The sequence below is a fragment of the Schistocerca cancellata genome, chromosome 10, assembly GCF_023864275.1.
Source record: "Schistocerca cancellata isolate TAMUIC-IGC-003103 chromosome 10, iqSchCanc2.1, whole genome shotgun sequence".
NCBI classification, from domain to species: Eukaryota; Metazoa; Arthropoda; class Insecta; order Orthoptera; family Acrididae; genus Schistocerca; species Schistocerca cancellata.
In genome coordinates, this window is record NC_064635.1 from 61344997 (window position 1) to 61364431 (window position 19435).

At 42.2% G+C, this 19435-nt stretch overlaps 1 protein-coding gene across 1 annotated transcript in view; it reads right to left on the reverse strand.

Annotated features, from left to right (window-relative positions):
* Positions 1–10869, reverse strand: part of LOC126106491 (XK-related protein 7-like) — a 29099-nt gene extending 18230 nt beyond the window's left edge. Inside the window, exons 1-2 of the mRNA XM_049912795.1 lie at positions 10294–10869; positions 449–550 (exon numbers count right to left, since the gene is read on the reverse strand). Of these exons, the coding sequence (XP_049768752.1) occupies positions 449–550; positions 10294–10580 (389 nt within the window). The 5' untranslated portion in view covers positions 10581–10869. The remainder of the gene's footprint in view (positions 1–448; positions 551–10293) is intronic.
* Positions 10870–19435: the final 8566 nt, after the last annotated feature.

Consider the following 19435-nt stretch of genomic DNA (forward strand, 5'->3'; position numbering starts at 1 on the left):
TTTCTCTGTGTGCAGATATGTCCAACTCCTCCAAAGTACTAAGCACACAGTCCTTGGGTGCAATATGCACCTGTAATGACACTCTGCCTTCTATTATCAATGGATGACCTTTTGATGTTCATTTTAGAGCTGCACTCATTTCTTTGAAATGTTTCCCCTATTAGAAAACAGTGTTACTGGATGGATCACATCCCCCTCAATACATACTGGCAGTGTTTGTGGAAAAAAAAATATCAACTACAAATTCAATGTGTTTACACAACGATAAATCCATGGCTGCCAATATTGCATCACATGACAACTATCAGCTTTTTTTGCTATGTATCCCATAACTTAACACAATTGTTTTGTAGCACATTGGTATTAAGCTATCAAGGATTACATCATGCAAACTATTATGATTTTAATAAAATATAGCATGACACTCTTTTTTCATGATAAAACTTGCCTTAAAATTGGTGCCATCTGGAAAAACAGCATAAATATTCTGAGTAACCATTTCTTTGTGGCTATCTTAGAAAGTGTCATATTATATTCATCCGCAACATACCTGTGAACATGAAAAATATTTAATTGACTGAAATAACATGACATTAATATCTTAATTAGTTGACCTAATATAACAATGACCAGATAAGTTAAACATACTGTCTTCCTCGCAGACATTACTGCTCCAAATAAACACAACTGGAAAACTGCCCAGAATGAGAAGATTGTCTGACATAAGTTCTAGGTGATAATGTAAAATCAAAGTATGCTTATTGTCCTAATAGTGATTGTCTGTGGTTATGAAGGAAAGCACTCACCTACAGAATGCCAAACTGTAAGTTCCAATCTGCTAGGAACAGCAGAATATGTTTGTGTGTGGACTTCTAGAATAGTTCATAGTGTTTTAAGGTGTGTTTATTTGTGTGTGGTGTGTGCATGTGTGTGTGTGTGTGTGTGTGTGTGTGTGTGTGTGTGTGTGTGTGTGTGTGTGTGTGTGTGTGTGTGTTGGGGGAGGGGGGGGGAGTTAAGAATGAATTAACAAACAATATTAAAAGCCCTTATGATAATATTATCAACTATGTAAAACTGAGACATTGTTAAATGTTAAAGGGCAGCAGAAGTGGTCCATAAAACTATCATCCAATATCTTTGACGTCAATTTTTTGTAGAATCTTAGAATATATTCTAAGCTGATGCATAATGAAATATCTCAAATAGAATGACCACCTCCATGCCAATCACCAAAGGTATCAGTAAGATTGCTCAGGTGAAACCCAACTTGTGGCACTTTCCTCACATGACATCCTGAAAGCCATGGATCATAGCAGTCTGGCTGTTGCAGTATTTCTGGACTTCTGAAAAGCATACAGCTCAATACCACATGCATGCTTATTATTGAAAGTATGATATCAGGCAATCAAACAAAATTTTTGAATGGATTTCTTGCTAAGAAGGACACAGTGTGTTATCTTAGGTGGAGAGTCATGTACAGGTGTATAAGTAACTTCAAATGTGCCACTGGGAAGTGTACAGAGACATTGCAGACTACAGTCTGTTAAGTATGAGCATGGTCTGAATTACACATGAACTGTATTGTAATTGACTACATCCATACAATGTATATTGTTAATGTATGAATAAAGAGATTGATTGATTGATTGATTGAGTGACATAGGTGGTAAAAGTTATCATCTTATTTCTTTCACAGCCCAGTGGAGGGTTGCTTTGTCCTTCATGCAGTGTCAATAAAGCATTAGTTTACTCTGAATTCTTGACCGAGATACATAAGAAGAAACATCAGTGCAGCTTACGTGTTGCGTTTTGATGCTGTATTTATCTGTAGCCACCCCAAAGACCCGAAAATGGGCCATGTCAATACTGCCGGACACAAGAATAATCCTTTCTATTTATGCGAAGGAGAATGAGGTAGTCAGCGTTGACAGAATGGTACAAAATGCCAAAATGATATTTAATTTGTGCGTTGAAATGGCAGTGAGGCAAGTAAAGGACTGTCTAGATGTCCGAGTTGTTTGTCACGGATAGAAAGTCGGTATATACTGTTCGCTGTTCGTAGGAGTTGAACATGCCGGATGGCTAAACGGTAAACTTGCCCAAGGCATTGTTTAAACGAGTTTTCTTTTTTCTGTCTTGGAAGTGGAATAGATGAAGGAAGAAGACATTATTGAGTTGCCACACATCAAAAAAAGTCTTGCATCACCCCGGTTATGAGAGTTCCGGAACCTGTACAGAAAGTTGGAATAGAGATCAATGTAAACATCATTTCTGCCCATTTTACTGCTCATGAATACCATGCGTTGCATGTTGTACCACCATACAGTGAGACTTTCAGAGGTGGTGGTCCAGATTCCTGTACACACCAGTACGTCTAATATCCAGTAGCACGTCCCCTTGCATTGATGCATACCTGTATTCATCATGGCATACTGTCCACCAGTTCATCAAGCCACTGTTGGCCCAGATTGTCCCACTCCTCAACGGCAATTTGGTGTAGATCCCTCAGAGTGGTTGGTGGATCATGTCATCCATAAACATCCCTTTCCAGTCTATCTCAGGCATGTTCGATAGGGTTAATGTCTGGAGAATATGCCGGCCTTTCTAGCCGAGTGATGTCATTATCCTGAAGGAAGTCATTCACAAGATGTGCACAATGGGGACGCAAATTGTCCTCCATGAAGATGAATGCCTCGCCAGTATGCTACTGATATGGTTGCACTATAGGTCAGAGGATGGCAGTCATGTATCGTAAAACCATTACGGCGCCTTCCATGACCACCAGCGGCATATGTCGGCTCTACATAATGCCACCCCAAAACAGCAGGAAACCTCTACCATATTGCACAGTGTGTCTAAGGCGTTCAGCCTGACCAGGTTGCCTCCAAACACGTTTCCGAGGATTGTCTGGTTGAAGGCATATGTGACACTCATCGGTGAAGAGAACGTGATGCCAATCCTGAGTGGTCCATTTGGCATGTTGTTGGGCCCATCTGTACTGCACTGCACGGTGTTATGGTTGCAAAATGGACCTCGCCAGGGACATTGGGAGTGAAGTTGCACATCATGCAGCCTATTGTGCACAGTTTGAGTTGTAACATGATGTCCTGTAGCTGTACGAAAAGCATTATTCAACAAGGTGACGTTGCTGTCAGGATTCCCTAGGTATCAGTTATCTACTATAATAGTAACCCTTGGGCAGCCTGAGCAAGGCATATCATCGACAGTTCCTGTCTCTCCATATCTCCTCCATGTCCGAACATCATTTTGGTTCACTCCGAGACACCTGGACACTTCGCTTGTTGAGAGCCCTTCCTAGCACAAAGTAACTGCGGGTGTGATCGAACCACGGTTATTGACCATCTAGGCATGGTTGAAACACAGACAACACGAGCTGTGTGCCTCCTTCCAGGTGGAATGACTGGAACAGATTGGCTGTCGGACCCCCTCCGTCTAATAGGTGCTGCTCATGCATGAGTGTTTACATCTTTGGGTGGGTTTAGTGACATCTCTGAATAGTCAAAGCGACTGTGTCTATGATACAATATCCACAGCCAATGTCTATCTGCAGGAGTTCTGGGAAGTGGGGTGATGCAAAACTTTTTTTGATGTGTGTATAATTATGAGCTGTCAGAAAAAGTAGCACAAATATTCTGTGCTATCTCGATACGATTTCAGTGAGATGCAAAGAATGGTAATTTGCTCCTGTAAATATCTGGGTTCAACAAATTTATAGGGATAGGAAATGGAACAAATGCTCATTCAAAGGTAAAGCAGGTGGCAGACTTTGGTCCAGTGGCAGATTTAGGGAAATGCAATTCATCTACTAATGAGACAGCTTAAAAACACTTGTGTGACCCATCCTAGAATGTGACTCAAGTGGGTGGGATATGCACCAAACTAACAAGGATATTGAACACATACATAGAAGAGTAGCATGAATGGTCACATATTTGTCTGACGAGTGGTAGAGTATTGCACAGATTCTGTACAAACTTAACTGGCAGATGCTTGAAGAGAGACAGATACTATCCCATGAAAGCCTACTTCATACGTTTCAAGAACCAACTTTAAGTGATAAACTTAAATGATGAGCCTCCTATTTATTGATACCAAAGGGTCAGCAAGGAGAAGATAAGACAAATTACAGTGCACACAGAGGCAGTCATTGTTCCACGCTCCTTATGTGAATGGAATGGCAAAAAGCTGGATACAATAGGAAGTACACACTGCCATGCACTTCATGCTGGTTTGCAGATTATGGGAGTAGATGTTTATGAGCAACAATCTCATATATATATGTATATGGTTATAATAGAAGGAAACATTCCACGTAGGAAAAATATACCTAAAAACAAAGATGATGTGACTTACCAAATGAAAGTGCTGGCAGGTCGACAGACACACAAACGAACACAAACATACACACAAAATTCTAGCTTTCGCAACCAACGGTTGCCTCGTCAGGAAAGAGGGAAGGAGGGGGGAAAACGAAAGGATTTGGGTTTTAAGGGAGAGGGTAAGGAGTCATTCCAGTCCCGGGAGCGGAAAGACTTACCTTAGGGGGAAAAAAGGACGGGTATACACTCGCACACACACACACACATATCCATCCACACATATACAGACACAAGCAGACATATTTAAAGACCAAGCTAGAATTTTGTGTATATGTTTGTGTTCGTTTGTGTGTCTGTCGACCTGCCAGCACTTTCATTTGGTAAGTCACATCATCTTTGTTTTTAGGTATATATATATATATATATATATATATATATATATATATATATATATATATATAGAGAGAGAGAGAGAGAGAGAGAGAGAGAGAGAGAGAGAGAGAGAGGGGGGGAAACATTCCGTGTAGGAAAAATATATCTAAAAACAAAGATGATGAAACTTACGAAACAAAAGTGCTGGCAGGTCGATAGACACACAAGCAAACAGAAACACACACACAAAATTTCACCTTTCGCAACCCCTGGTTACTTCGTCAGGAAAGAGGGAAGGAGAGGGAAAGATGAAAGGATGTGGGTTTTAAGGGAGAGGGTAAGGAGTCATTCCAATCCCGGGAGCGGAAAGACTTACCTTAGGGGGAAAAAAGGACAGGTATACACTCGCACACACACACATATCCATCCGCATATCCTCTCTTCCCATTATCCACCAGGCCTCAATCTCCGCTAATTTGAAGTTGCCGCCACTCATACCTCACCTGTCATTCAACAACATCTTTGCCTCTGCACTTCTGCCTCAACTGACATCTCTTCCCAAACTCTTTGCCTTTTAATATGTCTGCTTGTGTCTGTATATGTGTGGATGGATATGTGTGTGTGTGCGAGTGTATACCCGTCCTTTTTTCCCCCTAAGGTAAGTCTTTCCGCTCCCAGGATTGGAATGACTCCTTACCCTCTCCCTTAAAACCTACATCCTTTCGTCTTTCCCTCTCCTTCCCTCTTTCCTGACGAAGCAGCCGTTGGTTGCGAAAGCTAGAATTTTGTGTGTATGTTTGTGTTTGTTTGTGTGTCTATCGACCTACCAGCACTTTCTTTTGGTAAGTCACATCATCGGGTGAGTCACCTAACGTTACTGCTGGATATATTTCGTAAACCACATCAAATACTGACAAATCGATTCCACAGACCGAACGTGAGGAGAGGGGCTAGTGTAATTGGTTAATACAAACCATACAAAAATGCACGGAAGTATGTTTTTTAACACAAACCTATGTTTTTTTAAATGGAACCACGTTAGTTTTGTTAGCACATCTGAACATATAAACAAATACGTAATCAGTGCCGTTTGTTGCATTGTAAAATGTTAATTACATCCGGAGATATTGTAACCTAAATTTGACGCTTGAGTACCACTCCTCCGCTGTTCGATCGTGTGTATCGGAGAGCACCAAATTACGTAGGGATCCAAAGGGAACGGTGATGGACCTTAGGTACAGAAGAGGCTGGAACAGCACATTACATCCACATGCTAACACCTTTTTATTGGTCTTTTTCACTGACGCACATGTACATTACCACGAGGGGTGAGGTACACGTACACACGTGGTTTCCGTTTTCAATTACGGAGTGGAATAGAGTGTGTCCCGACATGTCAGGCCAATAGATGTTCAATGTGGTGGCCATCATGTACCGTGTGTACCGTGATGTGCCTACAACCCCAGAGGATATGAAACAACGTATTGTGGCAGCCTGCGGCGACATTACACCAGATGTACTGTGGCGTGTACGACATTCATTATGCCAGAAATTGCAATTGTGTGCAGCAAATGATGGCCACCACATTGAACATCTATTGGCCTGACATGTCGGGACACACACTATTCCACTCCGTAATTGAAAACGGAAACCACGTGTGTACGTGTAACTCACCCCTCATGGTAATGTACATGTGTGTCAGTGAAAAAGACCAATAAAAAGGTGTTAGCATGTGGACGTAATGTGCTGTTCCAATCTCTTCTGTACCTAAGGTCCATCACCGTTCCCTTTGAATCCCTACGTAATTCGGTGCTCTCCGATACACATGATCGAACAGCGGAGGAGTGGTACTCAAGCGTCAACTTTAGGTTACAATATCTCCGGATGTGATTAACATTTTACAACGCAACAAACGGCACTGATTACGTATTTGTTTATATGTTCAGATGTGCTAACAAAACTAACGGGGTTCCATTTAAAAAAACGTAGGTTTGTGTTAAAAAACATACTTCCATGCATTTTTTTATGGTTTGTATTAACCAATTACACTAGCCCTTCTCCTCACGTTCGGTCTGTGGAATCGATTCGTCAGTATTTGATGTGGTTTACGAAATATATCCAGCGGTAATGTTAGGTGACTCACCCTGTATATATATAACTATCAAATCATTGTATAAGTTGTCTTGCTCAAGTAGCTAGTAAGATTCTCTGACTGAAATGCACTAATTATAGATACATTTGCCAATAAGCAAGACGCAACACTAAAATTTATAACACAAAGCAATAACATCTTTGAAAGCAATGTGCACTCTTTTCTGTCCCCTAGACAGAGAGAAAACTGTCAGACTGTGTACCAGCTTCAAACCATAAACAGCATCCAAAATACTTTCTGCTGTTACTTTGACTTCTGCTTCACTTTAAAAATAAGTATATGAACCAGTAGGTAAGACCCCAAGTGGGTCATCACAAGTATCTTCATATCAGCTAAAAGAAACTGAGAGCTGTTCTCTCTCAGCAAAGACAAGTGTGGTAATGATGAAGAATTTATGAAGTTCTTCAATACACATTAGAAAGGTCTTTGGGAATATAGTTACTGCAGCCAAAATCTACAAAATGGTAATATGCTCAATTCATCAAAGAAAAGTAGGTGTTAAAACAAACAGTTGTCAAGTAACATTAAACCAATAGTAAAGGAGATTAGTTTCCAATAAAAAGGAAATAGCTGATGAATTCAACTCCTGCTTCACAGAAACAAACTCAAACCGCGAAAGTAGAGAGAAGTGCAGAAGATACTAGCAACTACAGGCCACCTGCAGTACTTTCAGTATTCAGCAAAATGTTTGAATAGAAAATGTTTGAATACACCATGCCAGATTAATGACATTCCAGAAGTCCCTAACCTGATGCAATGTATAAATTCGTAGATTTTACTCCAACTTTTGTTGACCCCATCATATGTATTTTTCTTGGTCTTAGAAAGGCATTTGACACAATTAATCACGCCATCTTGCTGCAAAAGATTTATTCTTCTGCGTGTCTGAATTCCAAGATCATTGAAAAGACATCTGCAAGACACACCGTTATATACTTTACATAATATTCTTAATGGTGGCCTCTGCTGAGCAATCACTGTAATGTTGTGCAATTCAAAATATGCGCCAAAACGTAACGTCACTGCTGCCATTACGTCATTGGTCGGAGCCGACGACTCTTGCCAAATACATAGTATCTCTGCACCCATGGTTACAATCTAACTTGATTCAACAGTCTAGTTAGACTGTGCTTGATACAAACATAATACCAGCGATCTTTATTTACGAACCACTGGAAATTACGAATGAGCAATCTGACCCCTATCGCCAACCGACATACGATCCGCTGTAATTCAGTAATTCACGCGAACGATCACCAATATAGACCACACAATATAACGGCCAACAGTTACCAACATCGGCACGCAACGTAACAGCCACCGCCTCCGTAAAAATATTGCATCACCGAAAAAGGGATTACATGTTGTCAGTACCAATTCTGCTAGATAGCTGCAGACATCTGGAAAATTGTAACCACCTTCAAGAATAGTGGTCATTCATTTATTAAATCACCCTGTTCTACATACGGCATCAAATAGAAGATTCTTCAGTGATTGTTCCAGCAACCATCCCATTATACTTCCTTTAGTTCAAAATGGTTCAAATGGCTCTGAGCACTATGGGACTTAACATCTGAGGTCATCAGTCCCCTAGAACTTAGAACTACTTAAACCTAACTAACCTAAGGACATCACACTCATCCATGCCCGAGGCAGGATTCGAACCTGTGACCGTAGCGGTCGCGCGGTTCCATAATGAAGCGCCTAGAACCGCTCGGTCACACCGGCCGGCTTCCTTTAGTTCTCAACTCAGTTACACCTCTCTTGTTTACATGAGATTTAAAAAAATTCGTTTCCAACTTAATGTTATACAGTAGAGTACCTTATATTACACGTTGCCACTTCATTGAATGACATAGAAACACAGTAGGGGACATAGTAAGTTTACGAAAGCAAATGAGGAACACAGAGGACAACAATCATTACCCACCTGAATTACAAAAATTTAAGAACCAGTATTATTTGAAAAATCAATGGCTGTATTAACAAATAGATTCTTTTGGTGTAGTGTTATAGAATAAGAATCTGTCATCGGGAAGTACGGCAACACTGCGAATTGTGGTGAAAAAGAAGATAACTCCTTCGACCATGGATACTAGTAGACTGGCCTTGCTGTGCTGGTGTGGCTCCAACATAAACCACGTGACTGTTGGCAAAACATGGCGGGATTTCAAATCAGCGGTCTGCCATCCTATGTTTGTATCGTATTTTACCCACATTTCTCAGTTGACTGCCAAACGCTTCCAACAAAAATTACTTTTTTATTTGCGAAAAATTATGTCAGAACTAAATTTGACCTGGATTTGTTCACAGTACCATTTATAAAATCTAACAAATACATCGAACGCCCCTCTGGTGGCCAGTGGGACGAAATTACTATAAACTATCAATTAAAGTAAAATGTCGTTAAAATTCTTTTAAACGGTAAGAGTGGGCTCGTGTCAAAACTTCTAACATTGGATTCGCCGCGTTTTGAGCTCTAGTCACTTATAAAAGAAAATGGGATATGGGAATTACAACTATAGGTGCCAAAATTGTCGACTTTAGGAGCAGGTTCATTTTAGAGTATCAATTTTAGGTGCACTCTAAAGGTTCAGTTCCTACTATTTTTACAAAAGTTTAAACTATCAGTTTAAAAAAATATATATATTTTAGATGAAAGGTGAGACTTTGAAGTTTCAGAAAGTAATTTTGGAGCCTACATTTATTTAATAGTATCAGAAGGTAGAAAGAAATTCTCTTCATGTGTCGACTATAGGTGCTCTTACCTTATTATAATCTCACTTGTATATACAAAAAGGCGCGTATGTGCAGATGGCTTAAAGTTTTTCCATTTCAGGGCCTGTATCCAAAGCTGCCTTCGGTTTTCATCCTTAGGGAACCTATGAGTAGGAACGAGAAATAGTTATACTTACTTCTGTAACCGAATTATCACAGATACTTTCGAAAATGGGATATGAGTCTGACTTTACAGCTATCACTTTCAACACTTTAATTTACGTGATACTCTATTTCAAGTGTAAAAAACATAAAAGTCACTTCATCAGATTTCCATAAACGCATCTGCACCATCATAGGAACACTTACACGTGAAATGTAATGCCATTTCCCCCGACAAAACGGTGAGTACAGCCGTAAGCGCGACACGAAACAACCATGTTTTGCCAACATTCACGTGACTTTAGCCCTGAGATGTTGGAGCCACGAAAATGACGTCAGGGCCAGTCTATTATATTTATGGTCGAAGATAACTTCACAAATTCAGTTGTGACAAACTTACGGCAACTTAAAAGTGAATGGTACAAAAACCACAAGTCCTAGCATTTGTTTGTCATGTAGGTTGCAAATATCGTCTATCATAATTTTGGTTTGGCTGACGCCAGGGATAATTCACCTCATGAAAACGACACAAATAATAAAGATACTTACATTCTTGCGCTAATCACGGTGTTGACGAATGCTGGAAACAATATAAACAGAAGTGTTAACCTGAAGTGAAGATACTCGGCGCTAACGTAATAAGAATACGCCAGATTAGCATCCAGTGCAACGTCTGCAATGTGAGTTATTATGGAAATCATCGGTAGTAGCATTGCTAGATACGTAATGCGACAATGCTTTGCAACATAGTCAGATTCCGACTCTGAGTCTGTATCGGCCAGTCTTGAAGCAGACGAATCACTTGTTTCACTGGCATCGCTTTCGATGACCCCCATTTTTACAGCTTACACGACCACCGTTGACATATCGCTTTTCTGTCGCTATATTTTTTAAAGTCTGTTACACAATACATCACATGTACGAGCCTAATTATTAACTGACCACGTTTTGCGTGTCAACGAAGCGCTTGACAGCCGAGATATGAGCCTGTCTTACAGGGAGTAAGCTGCGTAAGCAGCCGGCTCGGCTTCCCTGCTGGGAATTTCGCGGCATTTCCGTTGTAGAAGGCGGCCGTCTTCCGCTAGTCTTTTTCCTGTTTGCTTCTCTGAATGCACCGGCTACTGTGAAGTGATCCAGTTTGGCGTCTGATGTCACAGCCTGCAAAGCGTGGTAACCAACAGTTCACAAGACGTCGTGCAAACGTGACGTCATTTTCACGTAACACGCTGAATCGAAAAGAGCTGTCTATCGACTGTAGTCTCAGACATGCCTAATATGGTGTAGGGCTCTCGCGAGCACGCAGAAGTGCCGCAACACGACGTGGCATGGACTTGGCTAATGTCCGAAGTAGTGCTCGAGGGAACTGACACCATGAATCCTGCAGGGCTGTCCATAAATCTGTAAGAGTACGAAGGGGTGGAAATATCTTCTGAACAGCACGTTGCAAGGCACCTCAGAAATGCTCAATAATGTTCATGTCTGCGGAGTTTGTTAGCCAGCAGAAGTGTTCCTGGAGCCACTCTGTGCAATTCTGGACTTGTGGGGTGTCGCATTGTTCTGCTGGAATTGCCCAATTCCGTCGGAATGCACAATGGACGCAGGTGATCAGACACGATGCTTGCGTACGTGTCACCTGTCAGAAACGTACCTAGACGTATCAGGGGCCTCGTACACGCCCCACACCATTACAGAGCCTTCACCAGCTTGAACAGTCCCCTATTGACATGCAGATTCCAAGGATTCATGAGGTTGTCTCCATACCCCTACACGTCCATCCGCTCGATACAATTTGAAACGAGACTCGTCCGACAGGCAACATGTTTCTAGTCGTAAACAGTCCAACGTCAGTGTTGACAGGCCCAGACGAGGCGTAAAGCTTTGTGTCGTGCAGTCATCAAGGGTACACGAGTTCGGCTCCGTAAGCCCATATCGATGATTTTTTATTGAATGTTTCGCTCGTTAACAGTTGTTGATGTCCCAGCATTGAAATCTGCAGCAATTTGCGGAAGGGTTGCACTTCTGTAACGCTGAACAAGTATCTTCAGTCATGGTTGGTCCAGTTCTTGCAGGATCTTTTTCCAGTCGCAGCGATGTCGGACATTTGATGTTTTACCGGATTCGTGATATTCACGGTACGCTCGTGAAATGGTCGTTCGGGAACACCGCCACTTCATCACTACCTCAAAGATGTCGTGTCCCATCGCTCGCGTGCCCACTATAATACCACGTTCAAACTCACATCTTGATAACCTGTGATTGTAGCAGCAGTAACCGGTCTAACAACTGCGACAGCCACTTGTCTCATGTCGGCGTTGCCGAGTGCGGCGCCGTATTGTGCCTGTTCACGTATCTCTGTTTTTGAATACGGATGCCTATACCACTTTCTTTGGCGCTTCCGTGTAGATACATTACATTGCGTAAAGGTCGGGACACACACGTCCGGGCCGTGTCAGGGCTGAGCGTAGGACGAGTGACGGCCGTGCTCCGGTCCGTTCCTGCAGGGGCCACACATGACCGGGGCACGTCCGTGTCTTCGTTGTTCCTTGTTGTGACTCGGACGCGGTGATCTGTGTTTCTGTTTGTGAAAGCTGTAAAACATGTTCACTAATTTTCGTAATAGTGAATTAGGACTTAACAGCACTTGCTTTAGATGAAGAGGAAAAAGAAAGAAGGCAAACAAGAAGAAGGAAATTATGGATCCACAGTGCCTGGAAAACAAGACCAGTACAGGGAGAGTTTCGATTCATTATTTTCTCATCTCATCTTTAGAGGGAAAGCACGTAACAATACAGGCTCCAAACAACTCAGGAAGTCTCTATTGGAATTACAAAAAAAAAACATATTCCATTGTGCTTCTTGCTCTGGTTAACCCATGTTATAATTTTATTGCAATAGACGTGAGAGCGTACGGAAAAAAGTCTGATGGAGGCATTCTAGTAAATTCAAACCTTGGAAAGTCATTGGAAAGCAATACGCTTAGCGTCCGAAAGAATAAAACTTTACCCGGAACTGATGCTGAATTTCCAATGATAATTGTAGGCGATGAAGCTTTTCCTCTCAAAACATACTTGATGCGACCATATCCTGGCAGGAACTTAACAAATGACAAGGCTATATTTAATTATTGTTTGAGTCGGGCAAGAAGAATATCCATAAATGCATTCGGTATATTGCAACAGAAATTTCGAATCCTAATAACCTTACAATGATTGTGACGGCTGTGTGTGTACTGTACAACTTTATTCGAAAAATCGAAGGTTATAGGGTGCCAGAACAGAGGATGGATCAAAAGGAAACTGCTGAGGAATCCGGAAGATCATCAAATCTTCGAAACCTACCTCGAATTCGTGCATTTGCTGTACGAGAACAACTCAAAAAATTCCTGAATTCTCCACATGGGACTGTGGAATGGCAAGAACATGTCACCTTGGCGATATAACGATGACATAAACCAAACATGTTTGTAAAATAAAAAGTAAATAAATATCTTTCGGGTATTAAAATTTGTATAGTTTTTATCTTACCTTTGGCCTGTAGATCTGTTGCAATTGTCTTCCAAACTCTGTCTTTGTACTCGATATTCCTGTAGTTTTCACTTCCCTGATCGTAAAGAACAGGAAACTTACGAACTTCTTCTATTAGCCGTTCCACAACCATGTTTTTTACACAGAACAGTCTTGCGCAGTTGCACAGCTCACAAGACAATTCTACCGTCAGGCCGTGCCCGTCACGTGAAAAATTAAACACGGCGAATCCCGCCCGGCCCGGCTCCGGCCCGTTGACGTTCCCCGTGCACGGCCCGGTTAAGTGGGGCCCGCTACATTTATTTTAATGATGTATTTCGATGTCCGGGTGACGGCCGATACTCGGACGTGTCTCGGCACGGACACGGTCCGGACATGTGTGTCCCGACCTTAACTCGGCGCTTATTATCACTGCACTGCGATGAACTAGCGATAGCTTTCTTTGTGTATTGTAACTTAGATCTCATGGAAGCTGTAACCGCCAATAAGTCATAATGTGGAGCTTAATTACAACAAATCGCACCAAAAATGGCGTGTTTTTAAAAATATTCAATGTGCCATTGGCTTGAAACAGCATACTTTGATAACACATCAGTTTACGATATGAAATAACGGAATCAAACATAGTGTTTCCCAAGTATCCAGCATCGAATATTAACGAAAGTCGAATCACTTCTTGAAGTCTTCGATAAGTGCGTTATATCGGTCCTGCGAATTCCAAGATTTAGTAGCCTACCCTATAGGTTTTGATGAGCGAGTTAGCGAGTAGCAAAATATGTAACATAAATGGCCGTATCTTTTGGTTTCATTGACTTAGAGGATTCAACATTCTACACCACGAAGTATGCGGCATAAATTTCAACTTGATACGTGTACACGACAGAGTGACCCTATAGAGGCTGGTTTTTATCGACTGATGTATGTAGCCTTTTCTTCTTTAAGTTGGTAGAGCGCTTGCCCGCAAAAGGTAAGGGCCACGTGTTCGAGTGGTGGACATGAACACAATTTTAGTATGCCATGAAGTTTTAAAACAGTATTTGTTTTCCTTTACTAGACAGTGCCACATGTTACTCTGAAGTCGTAAGACGACACAGACATGTCATATCAATCCAAATTAATCCATCTGATGAAGGTTTCAACCTTGGAAGCGCGCTGTGGAAATAAATAAAGACTGACTGATTGTTTCAGTCTCCACTGTTTTCCCATGTATTTGAGTTTTACGTGAGAACTTCTAGTTTCTTAGCTGTATGTACAGGGTGTTACAAAAAGGTACGGCCAGACTTTCAGGAAACATTCCTCACACACAAAGAAAGAAAATATGTTATGTGGACATGTGTCCGGAAACGCTTACTTTCCATGTTAGAGCTCTTTTTATTACTTCTCTTCAAATCGCATTCATCATGGAATGGAAACGCACAGCAACAGAACGTACCAGCGTGACTTGAAACACTTTGTTACAGGAAATGTACGAAATGTCCTCCGTTAGCGAGGATACATGCTTCCACCCTCCGCCGCATGGAATCCCTGATCCGCTGATGCAGCCCTGGAGAATGGCGTATTGTATCAGCCGTCCACAATACGAGCACGAAGAGTCTCTACATTTGGTACCGGGGTTGCGTAGACAAAAGCTTTCAAATGCCCCCATAAATGAAACTCAAGAGGGTTGAGGTCAGGAGAGCGTGGAGGCCACGGAATTGGTCCGCCTCTACCAATCCATCGGTCACCGAATCTGTTGTTGAGATGCGTACGAACACGTCGACTGAAATGTGCAGGAGTTCCATCGTGCCCGAACCACATGTTGTGTCGTACTTGTAAAGGCACATGTCCTAGCAGCACAGGTAGAGTATCGCGTATGAAATCATGATAACGTGCTCCATTGAGCGTAGGTGCACGAAACTAAAATGAGCTCTAAGATGGAAATTAAGTGTTTCCGGACACATGTCCACATAACATCTTTTGTTTATTTGTGTGTGAGGAATGTTTCCTGAAAGTTTGGCCGTACCTTTTTGTAACACCCTGTATATCCGTAGCAAAGACCGATACTTTTGAGGCGAGCCAGCCGCTTCGTTCCGTCAAGGCTGCACGAATCTGATTCGGTATGTATTGCCTTGTGCCAGTGTTTCCTTATGTCAATGCCGGAAGACAATCCCTAACTTCTTACTGCCATTTTTCGCATTTACTGGAAACTGTGAGCGATCGGCATTTATTTAAGCACACGTTGTCCGGTGCTTCCACATTCAGTTTTCACGAGAATCGACACATGGGTGTAAATATCTGTTGATGCAAGTGGTCCCACTTCCAATGTGTAGCAGCAGTCCAAATCAAATGGTTCAAATGGCTCTGAGCACTATGGGACTTAACATCTGAGGTCATCAGTCCCCTAGAACTTACAAAGACTTAAACCTAACTAACCTAAGGACATCACACACATTCATGCCAGAGGCAGGATTCGAACCTGGGACCGTAGCAGTCGCGCGGTTCCAGACTGAAGCGCCTAGAACCCCTCGGCCACCGCGGCCGGCGTAGCAGCAGTCCCCTCTGTCGTATTACATGGAGTACACTTGAGCCAGATGATACTTTCCAGCTACAAATCGTTCTCAGTGATCAAGTCTTGTTCATCGATGCCCTGGATTTATTCTTAGGACAAACGTCGTTCACTTTGTGGGTGCACTATAAACCTGACAAACCATTTGTCCAAAAAAAAAAAAAAAAAAAAGGCACAACTCACAACTGCAAACAGAGCTTTATTGAATCGCTTTACGCTAGTTTCCTGCAGACAAATGTATTTTAAGATGAGAGTCACTCTCTCACTCTGCATGTTCGTGTTCAACGCGGCATACAGACTGTGCGAACGGCCCCAGCAATGCAGGTGATGGACATAGATCTCCATAAAGTAAATCCCAAACTGCCAGGCGCATACCCAATGGCTGGGAGAGGGGGGGTGGGCAGGGGGGGGGGGAAGGGAGGTATAGGTCTAGGGCAGTGGTTCCCAACCTTTCTGAGACCATTACCCTAAGTGTAATCAGATATTATTGACTGGTATCCCCAGCATCGTGAACATTAGCGCCCACGACACCTGTTACAAAACATCCTTCCTCTGCAACATTCCTCTCCCTAATGCTGCACTTATTGTTCCTAAATCGCCAGGTGCTTAGCTCCTTGCTTCTAAAGTGGCAGACATTGGAAGACTTCAGGCTAGCAATTATGTGTGTCTAAGCACTAGCACCAGTATTATTATTATTATTATTATTATTATTATTATACTGTGTAGCCCTCACAGCAGTTTAATAGCCATTACATAAGCTGAAGCACCAAAGAAACTGGTAGTGGCATGAGTATTCAAATACAGAAATATGTAAACATGCAGAATACGGCGCTGCGGTCGGCAACGCCCATTTAAAACAAGTGTCGCGCAGTTGTTAGATCGGTTACAGCTGCTGCAATGGCAGGTCATCAAGATTTAAGTGAGTTACAACGTGGTGTTATAGACGGCGCACGAGTAATGGGACACACCATCTCCGAAGTAGCGATGAAGTGGCGGTTTTCCCGTGCGACCATTTCACGACTGTACCGTGAATACCAGGAATCCGGTAAAATATCAAATTGCCGACATTGCTGCGGCCGGAAAAATATCTTGCAAGAACGGGACCATCGACGACTGAAGTGAATCATTCAACGTGATAGAAGTGCAACACACCCGCAAACTGTTGCAGATTTCAACGCTGGGCTATCAACAAGTGTCAGCGTGTGAACCATTCAACTAAATATCATCGATATGGGCTTTCAGAGCCAAAGGCTTACTCGTGTACTCTTGATGACTGCACGACACAAAGCTTTACGCCTCACCTGGACCCGTCAACACCGACATTGCACTGTTGATGACTGGAAACATGTTGCCTGGTTGGACGAGTCTAGTTCCACATTGCATTGAGCGGATGGATATGTTCGGGTATGGAGAAAACCTCATGAATCCGTGGGCCCTGAACGTCAGCAGGGGACTGTTGATGCTGGTGGACGCTCTGTAATCGTGTGGGGCGTGTGCAGTTATAGTGATATGGGAGCCCTGATACGTCTAGATACGACTCTGACAGGTGACACGTACGTAGGCATCCTGTCTGATCACCTGCATCCATTCATGTCCATTGTGCATTCCGACAGACTTGGGCTATTCCAGCAGGACAATGTGACACCCCACACATCCAGAATTGCTACAGAGTGGTTCCAGGAACACTCTTCTGAGTTTAAACACTTCCAAACTCCCAAGACATGAACATTATTGAGCACATCTTGGATGTCTTGCAACTTGCTGTTCAGAAGATATCTCCACACTCTCGTACTCTTGCGGATTTATGGACAGCCATGTAGGTTTCATGGTGTCAGTGCCCAGCAGCACTACTTCAGACATTAGTCGAGTCCATACTACGTCGTGTTGCTGCTCTTATGTGTGCTTGTGCGGCCCCTACACGATAGTAGGCAGGTGTACCAGTTTCTTTGGCTCTTCAGTGTATGTTTGACGATTTGTATAATCGGTGTTAACAGTCTTATGAATAGTGGCAATAGTTATGATCACTTAAAAAACTTTTGTTTCATAATTGGAACACAATGTAACCCTTTTGTTTTCTACTCCTCAGAAAATTTCATTTTACCCCTCAGTGGGTAATTACCCCAGGGTTGGGAACCACTGGTCAAGGGGTCATGACCCATCACCCCCCAAAACTAGAAACGTTTATATTTTTACATACGATGATTGTTTAATAAATAAAGGGGAATTGTAAGAAAAATTATTTGTTCATCTATATGAATGTTAAACCCTTCAGGATATGCCCCATTAGATGTTATTCACTTATTCCAACGCTTTTTCCAATTATTGTAACGCTACTGGTACTAGTTCTCTCTGATGGCTTTTATTTCTCTCCGCGATGTGTTTTTAATCTCGTCTGTGCTTATAAAAAGACGATCCTTTAATGTTTTTTTGCAACCAGATAAAAACTTAAAATGGGCCATGCTTGGGGATATGGATGCTGAGGCATCGTTATTGTTTTGGCCAAAAATTCACGAATAGGCAACGAAGTGTGATTAGATGCATTTTCGTGATGCAAAACCGTGTCTTTTTCGCCAAAAATCTGGGTGCTGAACTTCTTGCTCGTTCGACCTTATGACAAAAATTCGTGGTTCTGTATACTGTTAACATCGGAGAACACAGTGTGCCTAGCCTCCACATTAGATCGAGATGTTTTCATTTTTGGCGATACAGAAGGCTTTTCCAATGGGACCACTAAGTCTTAGTTTCAACGTCGTATTTGTACGCCCAGTTTAATCACCTGTTGTAACACGTTTCAGTACTTCTGCAACATTGTTATCGTCTAGCGACTCCTGAGCCACTTGCATTCGCCCCTGTTCTGGTTCGTAATTAAACAATCTTGGAAGAAAGTTTGCTGTTACAAGTTTAAAGGGGGAAAATGTCGTAACAGGAGCTAGTTGATGTCCCTTTTAACCCCGATCGGGAGGAATGTGCGGATCAGTTTGTAAAATTATTTTCTTCGCTTGTTTCCACTTCTCTGTTCTCATACCGACTCTCGTCAGCCGTGCATCCAGTTCAGTGGTGCCAACTGCAGTAAGTTGTGTAGGAATGCCGATATTGAACCCCGTTTCTACGAATAATGGCGACGTACTACCAACTTTCGTGTTGGTACTGTGAACGAAAAACTTGTAGGTAAGCCTCCAACTTCTTACTTTATTCACGTATATTCATTCATTAGTATTGCAGGTAATTATATGTTTGAGAAAAGTATAAGTCATTATGTGAAGCAAGCATACTTTTAGCCATGGAGGTAAGAATAGAGGGAGACGCCGTGACGTCACAGCTGTGAAGCTATGTGAAGCCGAGGCTAGCCTAAGCCATCTCAATCCGACCAAAACATTGCTGCTGTAAGCTTGTGTGCATAGGCTTGCTGCTCGCTTTTGGAAGGATTTTGCGCTATTATGGTGACTTGTGTGGTGTTCGGATGTACGAATCGTTCTGATTGTGATGCGAAATCGAAGGGAATAACATTTCATGTGTAAGTTGTCTCGTTAAGTGTGATTTTACAACTTCATTGTGAATGAACGTGTGCTACATCGGTACTTGTACTATAGCGTGTTTTTCTCCTGTATGATTTTAGATTTCC